Source organism: Microtus ochrogaster, chromosome 16, assembly GCF_000317375.1.
Source record: "Microtus ochrogaster isolate Prairie Vole_2 chromosome 16, MicOch1.0, whole genome shotgun sequence".
Lineage (NCBI taxonomy): Eukaryota > Metazoa > Chordata > Mammalia > Rodentia > Cricetidae > Microtus > Microtus ochrogaster.
The window spans coordinates 50,184,680-50,205,148 of NC_022018.1; the positions used below are offsets into that span (position 1 = coordinate 50,184,680).

A 20,469-nucleotide genomic window follows, 5' to 3' on the forward strand; every position below is an offset into this window, starting at 1 on the left:
CTCTCAAATCCAACCAAACAAAACATTCATTGCATAATCACGTTTTCTTCTCCTAAGATAGAATCACACAGGGCTGGAGTGATAGATCAGGGATTAGGAGCCAACATTGCTCTTGCAATGAGCTTGGTTTCCTGCACCCATGTGAGGAGCCTCACAACGCCTGTAACTTGAACTGCTGGAGAGCCCATGCCTTCTTCCGTCCTCCACAGACACCTGCACTCAAACACACAGACACACAGACACACACACACACACACACACACACACACACATGTATATACACAAAATTACAAACAATACAAATAAATCATTTTAAAAGATAAAGCCACATTATAATCTTTGCTGACTGTGTATGTACAAGTAACACGTGCCAAGCACTGCAGGGCCCAGGCATCCCAGACCCTTGGTTGTGTAAAGATGTGATGAAAGTGACCGGGCCAGGCACACTCTTCCACTATGGCAGTTCCAGCCGTTTAAAACCAATCTGGTGTCTTAAGGCTTAGCTTCTGCCCTGCCCCAGGCACAACCTTCAGCACCGGTGCACACGTAAGTTCCTTTGAGGATGGTAGTTCTGGCTTCTCTGCGCCCTTTCCTACTGGCAGTGGGACAACAGAGATGACTTATGACGCAAAAGTCCATGAGAACCAAAAGTCGCAACGAAGAAACGTTCTGTACTTCTGAGTTTATTTTTTGCTATGGTACTGTAGTGGGGTCATTTGGGGTGTTGCCTTAGCCTCCGCTCACTCCTTGTAAGCACCTCTAATCATCCCCGGATAAGCCTGACAACAATGAGCAGAGAGAATCAAAACCTCATGTACCGAAGAGAAACACATCATTAGAGAGCTTGGCTATTTTTAAAAATGCCAATAAAGACCATGCTTATCATGGTGGGTAAATGGGCCTCCCACATCACAGGCATGCCCTCCCCCATAACCGCATTTCCACCTTCATCACACTCCCCACCTTGCTCACGGGGGCCCCCCACATATCACCAGGAGCTGTTCTGTCGCCAAAAAGATGAAACCAGGATGGATATCCTATAGTGTTGTCTGAAAACAGAAATTAGATAAGCTTTGCCTTGTTTCTGAAAATAGAGGCAGATGTGACTCAGGCTGGTAGATTCTGACACAGCATGTTTGAAGCCCCAGGTTTGAGTCCCCAGCATATCTATAATCCCAGCAACTAGGAAGTGGAAACGGGAAGCTCGGATGTTCAAGATCATATCTCCCAGTGAGGAGTTTGAGGCCACCCTGAGCTACAGGAGACCCTGTTCCCACCCCCGAATAAAAAGTAGTAGGAGAAGGAAGATACCTAAACTCTCAATTGTGGTAGTTGGAAGGGTAGAAAGACCTGCTAGTTTTTCCATCAGCTCCTTATAAAGCAGCTCTGTTGGCTGAGCAATTAATAATTTACCCGCAATTCACATCCTACCCATGCCAACCCATTCCTGTGTCCATCTGCCCACCAGTTCTTAAGTGTCTGGTATCTGTCGTGTGTCTGGTGGTAAATGGGGTAGGGTTGGAGATTTAAAGAAGATGGTGGGACTCTGGAGGAGACACGTGAGGGGGGTTGAGAGAAACAGGCAAGACACCGCCTTGAGGGCTATGAAGGCTCTTTGGGCATCTTGAAGAACATCTCTATTCAGAGGTAGATAGGAAGTGCTTCTCTGCTTACTGATATTGTTGGTGTTACCTGGGTGCCAAAGACAACTGTGGAGTTCTTTTCTGCCCTGATTTTAAGGATGGGTATAATCTCCATCTATTGGGTTTTTTTTTTTTTTTTGGAACCTTCACCATGAAGTTGGCTTCCAGCCTTAATTTCCTATGAACTAATCTAATCCACAGGAAGTGGAGTTCATATCAAGCAGAAAGTAAGTAACTGTCAGTCATTTGCTACATGCAAGTCCTCGTGGCTCACTGAAGAAGACAGAAAAGAAAAACTGAATTCTTGATTCTTTGGGGACTTTCGTCAGTGAGGAAACAGTGAAGACGTGTCTCCACAATGTGACAACGAAAGCTGGTGCCCGGTAAAGAGAGGACAGTAGCCCTGTCCATAGATCTGACACTTGCTCACCATGTTAGGAGTTTCACTGGTCTCCCTGGGTCTTGGTTTTTTTTTAACAAAGAAATGAAAAGGATGTGAAAGGCAGGCTTAGAACGTGTGAACATGTTTCTTGTCCCAAACTCCTTCAAAAAAAAAAAGAAAGAAAGAAAAAGAAAAGCAAAGAAAAAAAGGTTCTTGGACTCTGGGGAGACTGGGACAGAGATTGTTTGACAAGGAGCCATTGCCCTAGTGTTGATGAAGGTGTGACCGTGCAGGGCTCTGGAGGTCAGGCAGCATTCTGACCTCTTACAAGAAACAAGAACCTTTGACGTGGTTCTGAGAGGGTTGGTGTGAGGATGCTCTGTTTGTGAGGAGAGCATGGTGCCGAGATAACATGCAGTATTCCCTCCTTGGCCCTTGGCTTGAGCTCCCGGCACTGGTCCCACCATTCCCCCCCCCCCCCCCCACCCCCCCGCACTGGTCCCACGGTTTCCCCCAGGCTTTTGCTGACTTTCCTTTCGCTCCCCTACCGTGCTCTCCCATTATGAGGCTGTCTCGCTCTCAGCACAGAGTGCCAATCGCTCATGCAGAGCCCTTACAGACACTTCTGCGAGGTGAGATTTCCCAACACTACTTAGCCTGTGTCTGCGTGTCCTCTTCCATCACAGAAGTTCTGAAAAACCTGAAGTCAGTCTTGGTGGTAATTTTCAGAACCATTGTTAGACTGACACGATTATACCCAGCCCCCGGACCTACACTGACCGCATTCATGTTTGCCAAACTCGCAGGTTTTCTGTACTTCAGGCCCCTCCTTTGGGAACTAATAAGGAATCAGAAATTAGAAATACTAATACCAGGACTGGGGAGGTGGCTCAGTGGGTAAGAGTGTTTGCCATGCAATCATGAGAACCTGTGTTCAAATCTGCAAGGCCCATGTTAAGAGCCAGGCATGGCTTTGTTTGTCTATAACCCCTGCGTTGACAGAGACAAGCAAATTGCAGAAGCTTTCTGGCAAGTCAACCTGAGCACACAATGAATTTTAGGTTCACTGGGAGACCCTCTCCCAAGTGAGTGAGGGAAAGATGGATTGAAGGATGACGCCTGAGTCTCCACCTCCTGGGTGTGCATGCGCACAGTGTCTGCACACTCGTGTGATTTATTACACATGTGTACACACAACACACATATATACCAGACCGTGCATGTATATGCACAACACACACACACACACGCACCTACTCACATATAAACACATCAATAAAAACATTTTAAAAAAAGAAAGAAATTAGTAATAAATAAAAGAAAGAAAGGTAATAGTAATGCTTGTATTCAGGAGGCAGAGGCGGGCAGATCTCTCTGTGAGTTTAAGGACAGCCTGGTCTACATAGTGAGTTCCAGGGCTTCCGGGGCTATATAGTGAGAACCTGTTTTTTAAAAGAAAGGGAGGGATGGGTGAAGGAATTCTTGTCTTAACTTTCTTGCTTATTGTCTGTTGACTCTGGGCAAACACCTTTATCCTTTTTCAAGGGCTGAGTGGTATGTCTCCCCTTGGATAGACTAAGCACATGGGTTCAGAGTAGGGGGTGCCCTCTGAGTTATCTTGCCACTTCTGCTACTGATGAAAGGGAAATAGACGTGCAAGAAAAAAGGCGTTTGGATACCATTTAGCCAGCGGTTTTCCTGTGTGGCACAGGAAGAGCAAGGTACCTGGGACACTTGTAGAATTGATTCAGGAACTCTGAGTGAGCCTAAGCACTCAGGTGAGATTTAACCAACCCCCTGACTGATTCTCGTGCCCAATGGAGACACAGAAACACTGGCTTAAGCCTTTCCTGAAGTTAGTAACATGTCAACCTGAATGTCTTCCGTCGTGGGGCTTTGTATGCTAAAGTTCATGTTCACAACCTCAAGGTTTGCTTCAAACAAAATCATGAAACAGGTAAAATCTGCCCTTGCCTCCCATCCGTCTGTCATATCCCCTCTTTACCTCTTCAATGGCTCAAACTCAAGGGATTTCCTCAGGGAAGACTGGAGGGACTGAAGAATGAATAGCCCTGAAATGCAGTCTTTGTAATTATGCATGTAAAACATTTGTCGATGACTTAGGGAAGCCAGTGGGGATTGCACTCTTGGTGGCCTGCCCAGGACCTGGTCACATCCCTGAGGGGACAGCTACCCTGCACCTTGTCCTTGATCATAGAAGTCAGAGGGTCTTTTCCATTTGGGTTCTGGAAAAGAAGGTTCTAGAAATGCCTTCAGCACCGCATCCTGGCTAGATACTCTTTTGTCTTCCAAGTCTTGCCCCTGCCCTTTCCCCAAATTGTGTCTGTTTATTTGGCTACGAGCATGGGACTCTGCAGCCTGGAGCTTTTCCAGAGAAACTCTACAAAGCCCCGATGAGCACGCAGAGATCAGCTGGGCTTCCCCAGGGCGCCAGCCCTCTCCCAAGAGGATTAGATGAAAATAAGTCAGATTTAGCTGCTGTCTGCTTGCCTGCCCCCAAACTCGCTTTAAACAGATCCCAGGGACTCATGCTCCTTTGCTTCTCCTGCAACCACAGAACAGGATCCACTAGCTGCCTTGAGAGCCCCAGCTGCCAGGGTGCTCACGATGAAAGACTTCAGATAAAGTACCATGCTTTGGCTTTAGCAGAATGACCCATATCCTCTCTGCTCACACGTACTCACAGACAGAGAGATAGTGTTTCCGTGCTCAAAGATCACGGAACCTGTCTCCTTCAAAGGTCCCTCAAGGGCTCCCAAAGCCCCACACAAACATAATAGGCAAAGTCAGCAAAAACCCTTAAACCTTTGGTCATTTGTCATTCCCCAAAGTCCCTACGTTTGACTTTTTCTTTCACAGTGTGTCCAACAGCCTGAGTGAGCCAAACGGTCCCCTTTCCAGTTACCAGACTCAGCAGGTTCAGAAAAATTACCCCTAAATCGCCTGCTGTCGGGTGAGGGGAACTAACAGAACTTTCCAGAAGGAAGAAGCAAATGGGTCAGAGCATCTCAAATGTGTGAATACATGTAAAACTGAGGGGATTCTAAGCGAGTGTGCCTTTGAGTTTGCTAACTGTGCCCAGAGTTCCAGACAACTGGGAGAAGGACCTCCGGCCATCACGAAAGCATTTTCTACTTAAGTCAAAAGAAAGATCTGAAAACAGATCTCCACCCTACCTCAACCCTTATTGTGGAGCAAAAGGCCATTTGCAGGAAGGGACTAATTAATGAAATTGCCCTTCGTCCTTATTCAGACCTTCGGGCAAGCTACTTCATTAGCAGCAGGCTCCAAGTTGTTACTGGGAAAGTAGAAAAGGCTAATGACAGTGTTCATTGTAGGATGCCGACAAATACATACATACATATATATACATACATACACACACATACATACACACACACATACACACATACACACACATACATACATACATACATACACACACATATTGTTAATGCCACCTCTGAGCTGCCAGTTCAATTGTTGAAGTTGGACCATCCTGAATCACTGTTACCATGGCAACTGGAAAGTCAGCCTACTGCTTGTCACGGATGGGGATGGTACCTCTGTGTTACCGTTGCCAAGAGAAGTGCAGGTATTTTATTTGTAGCCGAGCCGTGGAAAGTTGCATTTGGTATTCCTTTTAAGAAGCGTGGTCATTAGACAACAGCAGGCGTCTTTTTGAAGGCCTGAAAACATGTTTTGATGGAAGGGCATCTCAGCTCAAAGTTTCGTATTTGTGAGTCATAATGGCTTCCAGGCTGGTGAAATTTTAATACTCTGCTCTTTGCTGAGAGAGATCTGATACAGGAGATTTTTAAGCAACTTAGCCTCAGCCATGAGATGATTAAGACAAAGAGAAGGGACAGCGGTGAACTTCAAAATGACTTACAGAAAACATTTACAGAAAACATTTACAAGCCTTGGTCTGTTGAGTTAATGAAGGGTTGGATTTGTGTTTTTTGAAATAAGTGGCCTATCAATTTTGATTTGAACACAAACATTTTCTTGGTGGAAGAAAATCCTTAGGTGAGAATTATGGTAAAAAAATTTAAAAAAAAAAACCTGAAGGTTTGTAAAATTCGTGAGACATCAAAAAAAATGGCTAGGATAACAGAGATTTGCCATTGCCAGTCTGGTTAATATATTTGCCCTCCTATCTTAGAAAAGAGTCAAATGTTGTCATTGGAATGAAATTAACTTAATCTTCCCATCACTATGCTAGCAGTGTATCTTGAAAATGTATGAAATCGATTCCCGCCTTTTCTACCAGGAAGTCAAATCCAATTCAGCAGAGATAGAAACTGCCGTGAACAGACAGGGAACTAACAGGAGCAGCTCAAAGAAGAAATTAGCAAACAAAAAGAATATTAGCATTAGTATAACTCAAAACCACTCTTTTCAGGGAGGTTTCCTTCAGGCAAAGTGTTTTTCTAATTCCACAAACAAGCAGAAAAGCCAAAAGGAGTGGGGGGAGGGGAATCTTGCAGATGAGAGAGAGCTCTCTCTCAAGTGGGAGAGACTATGTGTATGTAGGGGTAGGGGTGGGTAGCACGTGGGAATTCTACTCTGAATTCAATCTCACTGCAAATACAAAATTACTCTAAAAAACAAAATCCAAGGTCAGGCGTGGGGCTGCGTGCCTGTCATCCCAACCCTTGGGAGAGGAATGCTGCAGGTTTCAGGCTAGCCTGGGCTACAGTGAGTTCCAAACTATGCTGCTGCAGCCTGAGACCCTGTTAATAAAAAGTCCTCTCTAATAATCAAAGCAAAAAGTCCATAATCTAAAACAGTGTTGGTAACTGACAGATGAACTCTTCCCAACCCATAGGGACTTGCCTTAGAGGAAATGAAATAATCAGAAGAAGAATATGAAATGGGAGAAGAGAAAACCATAGGCTGTGTCTCTCTGTAGATGTATAAGCTCTGTGTCTGGGTTCTGCTCTGGAGAAATTACCTAAAACCGAGGACACTACACCATCCGAATGGTGTATGTCGCAGGTAGATGGAGTGAGTCTTGGTCTAGGCTATGGACCAAATCCCCAGGATGAGAAATACCCCAAACCTCTAACAACTAGACACCACCTCCCCTGAGCATCTCCTTCTGGGGCTCCTAGCCATCATGTATCCATTATTTTTTCTCTTGACTGTGACCAAATGTCTGACAAGAAGTGGCTAAGAAAGAAGGACTTGTTTCAGCCAGGCATTTGGGAATGTAGCCGTCGTGGTGGGGAAATTGTACACAAAAAGGAGCAGCTCACAACAGTGATAGCAGGCCCACGAGGAAGCCAAGATACAGTAAGCTGTCAACCTCGGGCCCATTTTACAAAGACCCACTTTTTCTAGCTAATCCCCACCTCACCAAACAGCCCCACCAGCCTTTGTATGTTCACACACATGCTCGTATGAGAGATATTTGCTTCTAAGCCATAGTACACCAGGCCCCAGAAAAAAAGAGGTAGATCATAAAGATTCTGCTTTCAAACCGCTGCTTTAGAGAGGAAAACACACTGATCTCCAATATGGCTGCAAGAGACCCATGTTTTAGGAGAAGGTTTTAAGTATCAGTGTACACACAAAATAATGAGCAAGATCAAAAGAACCAGCATGGTGGCACAGCAGGCAAAGTAGAAGGGCACAGGCTTTTGTTTTGTTTTGTTTTGTGTTAATTTCCATTACTGTAATGGAATGTCTAACAAATTAAGCAGAATGCCTGGCAGAATCAGAGCTATAAGAGGTTGAGGTACCAGAATCCTCTTCGAGGACACCAATAACCTAAAAGCCTCCTGTTGAGCCCCACCATTTATGCAGTATCCCTTCAAACTAGGGAGCCAGCCCTTCACACATGCAATAGGCAAGACAGTCCTGATCCAAACTTGAGCGCCCTTGAAGGAAACTAACTAGGACACAGAAACAAGGTCCCATGGTGACTTGGTCAAAGTATAACACACTTAAGACATCGACAGGGATAGCAAATCAATTTTTGAGAGCTTTTTAAAACTTGGTGATGAAGCCATGCAAAGGAAATAAAAGGCAGAGAGTGAAGAAATGATATGCATGTTAGAAACAGTATTTTTAAATAAATGTCAGACACGGTAATACATGCCTTTAATCCCGGAACTGAGGAGACAGTGGCAGGTGGATTTATGAGTTCGAGGCTAGCCTGGGCTACAGAGTTAGTTCCAGGACAGTCAGGGCCACACAGAGAAACCCTGTCTCCAAAAAAAAAAAAACAAAACAACAACAACAAAACACCAACAAAGAAACAATACGTATATAGACTTGTTGAATAAAAGAGAGAATCCAGAAGACACAAAGACACTCCAGTATTACCCTGTTATCCCCTGAGGATAATAGGATATCCTTGTCAGAGTCCTTGGATGCAGACTCTCACAAATGGAAGAGAAGACTTGAAACATGTTAAAACGAAACTTCTGGAAAAGGAAAAGGAGGCAGATATACCCTAAGAACTATAATAGAGGAGGTTCAAAATGCAAGCATGTCTCAGTTAGGCTCTTAAACCCCAACGGTGAAGAAGTTATTCTTCCAACCAGAATAAGCAAGTTTCCTTCAGGGAAGAAAATCACTCAGCTGGGCTTTGTTCCAAAGCAATGCTCTCGTTGGAGCAGGGCTGTGAAGACAGCCCAGGTGGTAAAGGTTGTCTGGTATTTTTGCTAAAACTTCAATCGCCGAAACATCTTGACTTAAAATAGAAGAAGAAAAAAATGATCCGAGGCAGGGGCAATCGTTCAGTCAATAATGTGCCTACCATGCAAACTGAGGGCCTGGGTTTCCATCCCCAGCACCTAGTTGAAAAGCTGCACATAGCAGCTACACCTGCATCCCTAGCCCTGTTGGAGGAGGGGCGCAGGTTAGAAGCTGAGAGACAAATCCTTGAAGATTATTGGTCAGCCAGCCTGTCTCAATAGGTGAGTCTCAGGTTCAGTTACTCAAAAAATAAAGAGCAATAGAGGAAGACACCCAACATTCATCTTGAGCCTTCACACACACATGCACATATGTACCACATGCACCCCCGCATACACGTATAACACCACACGTTAGTTGCTTTCATTTACTAAAACAGTGATACGGCTATTCTTAAAACATAGACATAATACGCTCAGTCGCTAGCTAAGGCTAATTGTAGACGATAGATATTTAAAATTATTTTTCTTACTATACTTAATTAGAACTATTTAATTATGAACAGAAGATAAGAAAAAAATGACTATGTATTCCAGGACAATCCCACCTATACAAGTCCTTTGTGTTAAGAGTGGAGGAATGGCTGGATCCAGATGATCAGGTCCCAGTGAGACATGTTTTGAAAACTTTGATGGCTGAATCTTTTTTTTTAACTGTGTAGCGCCAGGTGACTTGAAACTTAATTTCTATGTAGATCAAGTTGACCTCAAACCCATAGAGATCTACCTACCTCTGCTTCTAAGTACTGGGGTTTAAAGTATATATTCCCATGCCCAGCCATGACGTACAAGTCATATATCCTAATAGCCACACTTACAGAGAGTATGATTCTGAGGTTTTTAATACAGACAGGAAGATGCGAAGTCCATCAACTCTGTCTAATTGGGGAACAACCCCCATCCTTGCATGTGTGTGTACGTGCGTGCATGTGGGGGGGGGGGTGCAAGAAAGAGGAAGACAGGGAGATGCAATTGGCTGGATATGTATATGGATGAGGGGACCGATGGAGACCAGAGGTCAAACTTCAGGTATAGTTTTCCAGGAGCCCTTCATCTTGCTTTTTGAGACAAGATCTCACCGACCTAGAGCTCACCAAATAGGCTAGGCCGGCTGGTGAGCCTCAGAGATCTGCCCATCTCTGCCTCCCCATGTCTGGGATTTCAAGTGAGCACCACCGTGCCTGGCTTTTTCACATATGTTCTGCGAGCTTGACCCTGATCCTCCTGCCTGCATGGCACACTTGACCCACTGAGTCATCAGCCCAGCCTTAACGGCAGAACATTTTCACCAACCACAAAAGAAGTTATCTGTGGTCTGTCAGCAGTTTCCTCCCGGTTCCTCTTCCCCTGAGCCCCTGAGCCCCTGAGCCCCTGAGCCCCTGAGCCCCTGCCACCCATTATCTACTCTCTGTATAGAGCTGCCTATTCTGGACATTTCTTGTAAATGAGATCACACAGGCACACTCTTTTGTGACTGGCTCCAGTCACTCAGCATAATGTTTTGAAGCCTTGTCTGTGTCACCGCCTGTGACAGCACTTTGTTTTAACAGCTACATAATAATACACCATCTCGTGGCTAAGTCATTTTTTTAAATCTGTTTATGAGTTGACGGACATTTGGTTGTTCCCACGTCTTAGCTATTATGAATAATGAAGGTGTGATCATGCATTTACAGGTCTTGTGTGAACATATGTTTGCATGCTTTGTGGTTATAGTCACTGCTGAGGTGGAGTGGATGGATGAGCGATACTTTCGATACTTGTCTAGAGCCCAAACGCTGAAACTGCTGCCTTCTCTTGTTTGCAGGCGGAAATGGTACACAGTGCTTTCCAGGCCCAGCGGGCTTTCCTTCTCATGGCCTCTCAGTACCAACAACCCCAGGAGGTAAGAGGGCATCATAACAAACTGGACTGCCTAGGGAGAGGACAGGGTGAGACATCAAAGGAAACCGGAAGCGTCATTTCTTTTAACGCTGCCTCTATCTAGACCATAATGCAGTATCTCTCCCACCTTTATAGCCTTGGTGACAAACGTCATATATATATAGTGACCAGTTTATGTGTGTATCATACCTGTTGCAATGACAAAAGCCCCGATAATATATCTTCTCATTGCTGATAAATTATAATTATGGCCAAGCACATACAATGACAATGACATCACCACTTTAAAGAGCAGCTTACGTATGACGTCTGTGACTTGTTCTTTCCTATTTTCACCATGAAATTTGGTTCCAAATTTGCATTGCCTTCTTATCGGGTTGCTGGCCTTTGACTCCCTGGAAATCCTTAGTCTGACTTTGGTGGCTTTTGTGTCCTAAGTAGCACAGTGTGCTGACTTGGTGCTTCCTGGTGCCCTGTGCTGGCCATGGCTAGGGAACTTGGAAGCAGTTTCTGACTCACTGGGTCTGGAATAGAGACTGAGACCCAGTGCCATGCAGTGAGCTCCTGAGCGATGCCCTGGCTATCATATACTAATCAGAAACCTCGTGAGTCTGTAAGGACCTGTGTGGATCCCACCTTGCCTTTCTCTGCCACAGGAATGCGGGTTAACCTCTCTTAGAAGGACTGGGAAAATAACTCAGTAGGTAAAGTGCTTGCCTTGCAAGTCCCCAGAACCCATGTTTAAAAAAATGATTATGGGCCGGGCGATGGTGCCGCACGCCTTTAATCCCAGCACTCGGGAGGCAGAGGCAGGCGGATCTCTGTGAGTTCGAGACCAGCCTGGTCTACAGAGCTAGTTCCAGGACAGGCTCCAAAGCCACAGAGAAACCCTGTCTCGAAAAAAAAAATGATTATGGTATTGTACACTTGTAATCTTAGCTCTGAGAAGCTGAGACAGGGGGATACCCAGGACTCACTGGCCAGCCAGGCTAGCCTGATCTACAAACTGTAGGGCAATGAAAAGCAGTCTCCAAAAAAAAAAAAAAAGTGATTAATACCTGAAAAAAAACCAATACACAAGGGTGTTCTCCAGTCTCCAACAGACACACAGAGATATTAGGGGATTTGCCTGCTCACTGTAGCAGTACCCTCCAGGTAGTAATTCTGATAACCTTTAGTCTACCTTAATAGTTCTATGATGCCCAGAGTAAATCTTAATGCGCAAATGAGTAGAAAGACAAGAGCAAATGCTAAGAAAAGTGACATCACAGGGTCTTTTCCATTTTCCAGCACATCACATGAATACAACCTTCCCCGTTCTCTACACCCAGGCCCTACCGCCAGCAGCCAGACTGCCCACCTGGTATCGTGGAAATGCCCACGTTTCCTTCAGCAGTGACTCATAATAACATTTTCACCAGGCCCATTATGTAATAACGAAATTGTTCAGTAAAATGTAAATCTATTAACAGCCGCCAAGACACGAGAAAGGAGCAATTGTTCTGATTATCTCTTATCTTCAATTTGATAATAATTATACATACCAGTAAAGAGGAAAAATTGAATATCCTTATAGCAAAGTAGGCAATCATTTCTTTTGACTTCTAAAGCAAATTCCTAAAATGGAAACAGTTGCACTGGGGATCCAGGACTTGGCCTTCAGAGGACAGCACCAGGTTCCTTCATAGTAGCAGCCAAGACCCTCAACCCTCTCTAGAAAGTTCTTCCCTGTCTCGCTTTCCAAGGGATGGGTTATGCAGTAACCTGAAATTTTTTTCATTAAAAAAAGATCAACTTAATTGTTTCGTGCAATATATTTTGATCATATTCTTTCCCCAACACTTCCCAGATCCTCTGCTTCTCTCCACTCACCCAACTTCATGTTCTTGCTCGCTCTCTCTCCCCTTGCTCTCTCTCAAAATAAAAATGAAAATCAAAACAAAACCAATAACACAAAAAGTACCAAAACAAAAGCATGCAAAGCTAGAGCCCAGGGACACTCCACTGGAGAACATGGGTTTTCCCTTTTCCTGCAGGTGTCATTACAAATAGCTTCTTGGTAAGGAGTGGTACTTTGTCTATATCCCTTGTTAGTTACTGGGATGTTGCCTGGTTTGAACCTGTGAAGTTCTCCTGTGCTATTATTATTATTATTATTATTATTATTATTATTATTTCTTTTTTAAAAAGAAAAATGCTTAATTGTTCCTTTCTCATCATAAAATGCATGACAAAGGTAACTTAAGGAACTTAAGGAAGGAAGGGTTTCTTTGGGCTCCCAGTCTGAGGATACAGTCCGTCGTGGCACGGAGGGCTTGGTGGTGGGAGCATGAGGGAGATGGTCACTTGTATTCACAGTGGGGAAGGCAAAGAGACAAATACGGGTGCTCAGTTAGCTTTCTCTTTTTTTAAATTCTATCTGGGATTCAAGCCCATAGAATAGTGTCGCCACATTCTGAGTGGGTCTTTCCTGCTCAGTTAGATCTCTCTAGAAACTCCCTCCTGGACACAGGGATGTGTCACCTGAGTGATTCTTACTGTAGTCAAATTGACCTTGAGGATGAGACATCACAAGCACCAATGCATGGGTGCCATCCCAAGGAGTTCCTACTTAATTGGTCTGAGGAATGGCCTCAGCTTTAGTACCAGGGCTCTACAAGTGATGCTCACTTGTAAACACAGCTGTAAACCCTTCCTGATATGGGCATGCCTCTGCCTTCTGTGTCAAAAAAGCTACCGCAAAACCTGGGTGGTTCTGCAAGCATGCAATCTTCCAGGTTCCAATCTAGATGACTTTTTCCCCTTGGCTTCTCAACCTGAGAAATGCTTTCTAGACTCTTGACTTAGCCTTTTTGACTGAGGTGGGATGCATGGTTTCCACTGAGTCCAAGGTGGAGCAAGAACAGACTTCCCTCCCTGGCACTCCACTCTGTGGGTGCTCGAAACTTAGAACAAGAATTCTTTCCATTGGCCTCACTACTTTGCACTGAAGAAACCCACTCTGTAAATATTAGGTGATGACTAAAACTGATGAGCAAGTGGACGGGCCTTGGGTATAGCTTGGCGGCAGAGCATGTCCTTAGCATGAGGGAGGCCCTGGGTTTACTCGCGAGCACAAGAAGAGCAGGAACAAGCGATATGTTCACACTAGCTGATGAAGTGGGATTTGAACATTCCAAGACGAGCCATGGTCAAGGATACTGGCTTTGTGTCCTGGATATAGCATCTACACTTTCCCCTTCTTACTATACTGCCTTCTTGGTAAAAGGTAGAAAGATGGTTTCAAGGAAAGTGTGTGCACTGAGGTGTTCCATGAGCTTTGCTTCTCTGACTTCTGGTGCAGCAAGGCCCAACAGATCGGTAGGTAAAATTAGGTAAAATGGAAAGCTGATTTTTTGCTTTGGTTTGTTTTGTAATTGTCATTTGTGGTGCTCACATCTCTGTCGGACCCCTTCCTCTACTCCCTTTCTTCTTAACCAAGAGCACTATTCTGGAACTTTTTCTGACACAAAGGCAGATTCGGGAGGTCACATCACAGTGGGGAAAGCAGTGTGAGGCTGAGCATTGGTGTTCCCACTTCCCAGAGTGAGTTCTAGAAGCGTAGAGTGTAATTATTCAGCCACAAATAAGGTTGCACTTCTGGGTTCTAGAGCCATGGGTGTTTACACGGGCCCTCAGGCAATTGCCTGAATGTTAAAGGGCCCCACGTGACCCATGTGTCCACATTCATGGTTCCATCCACCTATGACTCAGCTAAACCCTTGCACGCATGGTAATACGTAGTCACGCCAACCCCCTGTGCACGGGCGCTAGGCAGCTTTTAAAAAGCTGGACACACCATCTTCCTCTCTCTCTGCACACCGATTCCCCAGGCCTGTACGCACCCCCTCTAATAAACTCCTAAGCAGCAGGTTTGTTGCGTGTTCCGTGTTTCCTTCTCGCTCACGTCAGTTAATTACATCCAGTATTGCCACAGTAAAAAATGGCACCTTCTCATGGGACCCATGCCCTATCTGTCCCTTTGTGCTGTGATGTCTTCCTTGTGCCAGGAGGGAGAGAAGACTGCTGTGACTTCCCCTCTCCCTGACATCCAGCAGAGTCTCTCAAAGCTTTGGCATAGTGAGAATCCCCTGAAGGGTTGTGAGGTTACAACTGGGCCTCATTTGCAGACTTTCCAGGTCAGTAAGTCTGGAGTGTGTCCCAGGAGAGTAACAGGGAGCCTGCTGGCCCAGGCTGACCCGTGCTGTACCTCTTGCTCTCCCCATCCTGCCTTGAGCTCAAATTCATTTCAGGGCCTTGAGCATGTCAATTCCAGCTGCTTCTCATCGCCTGGAGAACTTGCTGGTGGTGGATGAAGTGAACGAAATAAAAGGAGGGAGAACTTGACGATTCTTAAAGTATGGAAGAGATTTTTATTGTAGATATACTTGGGGAAAGCAGGCAGGGGGAAGAGTCCAGGCTGAACATGGCCAGCAGACTAAACCAGACCATGAGAGGAGAGAGGAGGATGGAGAGCAAGAGAGGAGCTACTGACCAAGAGAAACTATGGTTTCTTCTTTATAAACACTCTGTGTGTGTACGCACATGTGTGTGTGCTTGTGTGCGTGTGTGTGTGCGTGTGTGTGTGTGTGTGTGTGTGTGCGCGCGCGCGCGCGTGCGTGCGCAGTTCTTCTGTCTTGCCTCTCCTCATCTTTATTTGAACTTGTACTCATCACCAGCGCTGAGGACTGAACCAAGGCCTCACACAACCCAGGCAAAGCACTCTACCTCTGAGCAGCATTGCCATTCCTTGGCCTCCCACGTTAAGATGAAACAGTGCCCCCTCCGCCCCCTCCGTAGAGAACAGGAATTTAGAACCCAGTCTTTCCTTCCACTGTGAGCACAGCCTAAAAAAGTGAGCAATGAAAGGAGGCTCAGAGCTTTGGCCGGCTGCTTCTTGTTTCTGGATGTGCGCTCCTCAGCAAAGCGTCTGCTAAGGAGTCTCAGAGCTTCGGGTCAGGTGCTCCTTGTCTCTGAATGTGCGCTCCTCAGCACAGCATCTGCTAAGCACGCCTTCGCAAGGATTCACCAGTGCTTGGAACACTCTTCAAATTTGTTAATATTCACCCATTTTAAACCACGCAAGTTCTTGCAGGCAATAGCCTTAGGACCTGCAACTAATTATTTAGGCTCATAGAAGCTACAGAACTCCAGGAAGTATGAATATGCCTGGGATTTGAAAAGATTTAATAACAAAAGGGCAAATGTTTGCAGAGGTAGAGGCATTTATCTTCATTTAACCATTATATAATGTATATTGTACTGTATATATGTATTGAAGCATCTCATTTTATCTCGTAATGGTGTATCATTTTTGTGTTCTGATCTATCAATTAAGGAAATGAAATGTGTGTGTGTGTACTTGTATGTGCATTTCTTGATACACTCTTATATATCCCAAACTAATTCTGAACTTGCAATGCAGTCAAATCAGCCTTGAGCTCTTAATTCTCCTGCCTCCACTTCCCTAGTGCTGGGTTCCCAAATGGTACCACGCACAGCCAGCTCGAAGTCTGTGATGGCATTCAAGAAGAGCAACTTATGACTTTAGCCCACCCTGACTTGAGTTCCAGGTCTAGTACACATTAACTCCACTAATCCAAACACGAGAATAACAAAGTGTTCCTGTGCCTTCCATGTCAAGAATCTTCTGTCTTTTTCTAAGTAGCTGCTGGAGCGTTAGCCAGGCTAAACCCACCAGATGTTTCCACTGAGGTACTCTAGCCAAGCTTGTCAAGTAGCCTGGGGTATGGCAATTAACGCTTCTAAGCCATGTTTTCTTATCTTTGAAATATGAATAATAATCCCTAGAGTCATGAGGACTAGATGAGAAAAAACATGAAAGGGTCAGGTGACTTAGAGAGAGTCTACGAATAATCCGTATAGCCCAACTGTTCTAGCAAGACGTCCCCAGATCCTAAAGGCTCCTAGGAGTACCCATTTCCTTCTTACACAAGTTCTACTCTGGTGTTTGCCACGGCTCAGCCTTTGGCCATTCAGGGAGTGGCCGTCTGCTCTCTTGAGTCCTCTGCCATGGTTAGAGCCTCAGCACTGACTTAGGAAAGACAATGCAGGCTTCCTTCTAAAAATATTTTAGTGGGCCAGGCCTGCAAACAGCATATGTCACCTTCATCCAGTCTCATGGCTAAATGAGGCTGCAAGAAACGCTAGAAAATTTAATCCACTAGTATTTATAAAAGGAAGAATTCACAACTTCTCCCAGCATCTAAGACTACCAAAGTGGATCACTTGATCTGGCCGTAGAGAAGTCTCTCTCAGAGCACATATATTGGTTTTCCAGCCTCATAAGGGTTTTCCAAGCTAGTACTTCGTCTCCCCAGCCATCCAAAAGAAAGATTTTGCTATTAGTTGCTTTTTCTCATTTCCATAAGGAAATACCTAACAGAAGCACCTGAAGAGCAGAAGGAAAGATTTGTTTTGCCTCCAAGTACAGCAGTGCAGCGCATCCTGGCAGGGAAGGCGCGACCGTGGGTGTGGGAGGTGGCTGATCACATCGAGCCTGCAGTCAGGGAGCAGAGAGATGAATGCTGCTGCTCAGCCTGTTTTCTCCTTCTTGCTTGCTTGGTTTGGTTTGGTTTGGTTTGGTTTGGTTTGGTTTGGTTTGGTTTGGTTTGGTTTTTCAAGACAGGGCTTTACTTTGTAGCCCTGATTGTCCTGGAACTCACTCTGTAGACCAGGCTGACCTCAAACTCAAAGATCCGCCTGCCTCTGCCTCCCGAATGCTGGGATGAAAGGCGTGCGCCACCACCAACTGCCCAACTGCTTTCTCCTTCATATTCAACCTGGAGTCCCGCCCCATGGGATAATGCAGCCCACATTCAGGCTGGGTCTCCCCTCCTCACTTAGATCTTTCCATCCCTTCACGAATGCTCTCAACATTGTGTCTCCTAGGTGACTCCAAATCCAGTTGACAATGAAAAGGAACCATCACTGCTTTAAAAATCCAACAAATGAATGTGTTGATTACATTTGCATATGAACAGAGTTGCGTGTGTATGGATAACTGGTAGCTTCTTTCGCTTGTACTGAGTCCGTCCTTGTTTGCCCCAGTTCACCGGAGCCATAAAAAGTCACATTATTGGACACTATTTTGTGATGTCCAAGTAGTCATGTGGCTTTGATCTCAGAACGTGTCTGGGGTAAATTACTTGATGTTAGTGGCAGGTCTGGACATTGTAAGGGAAAAGCAAATGATTGCACAAATCCAAACTCCAAAGTGTTTCTTAAGTTCATGCCCAGAAAATGTCTCGGCATCTCTGCTTAATCTTCTTGAAGGACTTAACCATGGTGAGCTACGCTAAGCTCTGCTGTCAGGGCCCTCGTGACAGAGAACACCAAGCAATGATTAAAACTAGGATTTTTTTTCTAATGGATTGGGGTGGAGGAGGGCATGGAGACCATAGATTGGCATCCAGTAGCCTCCTAAAATCTCTCTCTTTGCAGTTTTATTTTTCTTTTGTTTTGGTTTGTTTTTGAGAGTTTCTCACTGAACCTATTGCTTCCTGTGCTTCCTGACTGTGCTAGGTAGGCCATCGTCTGTCCCCTCTACCCGCAAGCCCCCAGGGATCTCCCTGTCTCTACCCCCTCAACACTGGGATTGCAGGGGCAGGACACTACACCTGACTTTTCCATGAGTGCTGGGGGATCCGAAATCAGGTCCTCGTATTAGCACAGCAGACACTTGACTAAATGAGCCATCCACCCACCCATATTTTAATGGAGTTTTTTAAAAATACTTTTTTTCATTTATCTTGAAAACAGAAGGAAAAAAACTGTTAGGGAAATAGAAAAGTGAAACATGTCCATGTTTTACCTGTGCTATCATGCTCGATTGCATTTTCTTTCCAGAGTCATTTTTTCCCAGAAATCTGAATGGATCATTCTGAGGAATAGCACCTCTGAATCCAACTGGTGATTCTTTTCCAAATTGAGCCAATATGTTCATTTCATAAATATATACACATTTCTGCTCTCACTGTTGCTACCAAATAGGTTGGTTCCCTTCAGGACCAACTCAAAGGCACCCACGGGCAATAAAGCATGTTTTTAATTTCTGGAGAAACATTTAAGTTAAGCTAAATAAAATACACATACAGAAGGTCAAAAATCCATGTCTTCCTGAGAGAGGGCTGGATGTTCCTTGGTTTTGGTTTGGTGTGAAACGGTCTTGCTGTGTATCTTTGGCTGGCCTGGTGCTCACTATATACACCAATTTGGCTTCTAAGTCATGGCAGTTCCCCAGCCTCAGCTTCCCCAGTGTTGGGATGATAGGCATGCACCACTATGCCTGGTTTCGCAGGTTGGTTCCATTCTGCCTGGCAGGTTGGTTTTTATAACCAGCAGCCTGATGGGCAGTTTCATGTTACAGATAGAGAAATGAGGCAAAAGGAAGCCTCCGCTTTTTCATAAGACTGTTGCTACGCAGGGCCCAAAAGTGACCTTGATAACTGCACCCTGGCTAGCTAGCATTGAAAGCTGCTTCCTGCATCGGTATAGATGCCGGTTCATGCAGAATAAAACACCCTGGAAGGAAAGAGAGGCGTCAGTTGTATGATACTATCAGGGTCCACTGCAGTTGACAGCCTGAAGCTAAGCAGGCCGGACTGAATCCCAAAAGGAAAGCTAATCACCGGCTTATCAGGATGCAGTGGGGAGGCTGATCCGAAGAGAGAGGACAGCAGCCTGCCCAGACTGTTTGCTTTAGCAGCAGAAAGCGGTGATGGGCTGTGAGCTCTGGCTGAGGCTGGTAGCTTTATAGCTATTTGGAAGCTCGGCATTGTGGAGGCAAAAAGGATTTGCTAAGATCCTGTCCCGCTGAACTGTCACTCAGGGGTGGCTTTTTTGTTGTTGTTTTTAATCTGATAAGGCACACACATTAGCTCATTTCTCCTTTGTCTAAGACCCGAATCAGATAATGAATGGCTGTCCAAAGGAAGTGAGGTGATTATCACACACTGGGGATCTGGGAGATTATCCGAGGGGTGAAGGTTCACCGAGAAAGATGCCTTCCTCTATTTTATCTACTGTCTCGTCCTAAATTTGTTAGAATTCCAGACAGCCTTGGTGATAAATGCTACATAAAGGATAAGACTGTATTTGTGTGAGTAAGGCATTTTTCATTATCTTTTTTTTTGTTCTGTGTCAAAATCACTTTGAATTCTTCATAAAAATAATTATCGGCCATTTATCATCCTTTAATGAAAAGCTAAACGGCCTCTTGCCTGCCATTGTAAATCCGATATGAAAAGCTGGAAGAGTTGCAAGATCTCTCTCTTAAGACCTGAATCAAAAATCAAATTTGAAAAGAAGTTGCTGACTCATTTAGCAAATTTTAAACACCCTGGAAGAGCCTGCTGGGGCCTTTTCTTCAGATGCATTCTTGGCTCCCACTTCAACAAGCCATAACCGAAGCGGTCTTTTCTGGACAGAGCTCCCATGGCCTGTGCAAAGCTGTGTATGCGATCCTTGCCAGCGAGGAGAAGGGAATTCCAGCTGGCATTCCGATCTGCATCTGCTGTCATAAATTAGTTAGCCAGGGCACAGTCCGTTACTTTTTATGGTCATGTTCTATATTTGTAGGAGCTGGGGGCTGGATCACGTGACCAAACCACCACTTGATATTGGTGTTTGTGTACACCAACAAAGGAGGGCCCCGCCAGGGGTTCACCGTACCGTGTTTTTAAGGTACATCATCAGCTCTTAATTGGAAACGCATCTTCTCTGAGACCTAAAATTACAAATAATTGTACAAATAAACTTCATCTAATTGTCT

General features: G+C 45.0%; 1 protein-coding gene across 1 annotated transcript in view; it reads left to right on the top strand.

The window, feature by feature from the left end:
• Cap2 (cyclase associated actin cytoskeleton regulatory protein 2) overlaps window positions 1–20,469 on the top strand; it is a 139,708-nt gene that overhangs the window by 45,656 nt on the left and 73,583 nt on the right. The window contains exon 4 of the mRNA XM_005355107.3: window positions 10,561–10,638. Coding sequence (XP_005355164.1) covers window positions 10,561–10,638 — 78 coding nt within the window. The remainder of the gene's footprint in view (window positions 1–10,560; window positions 10,639–20,469) is intronic.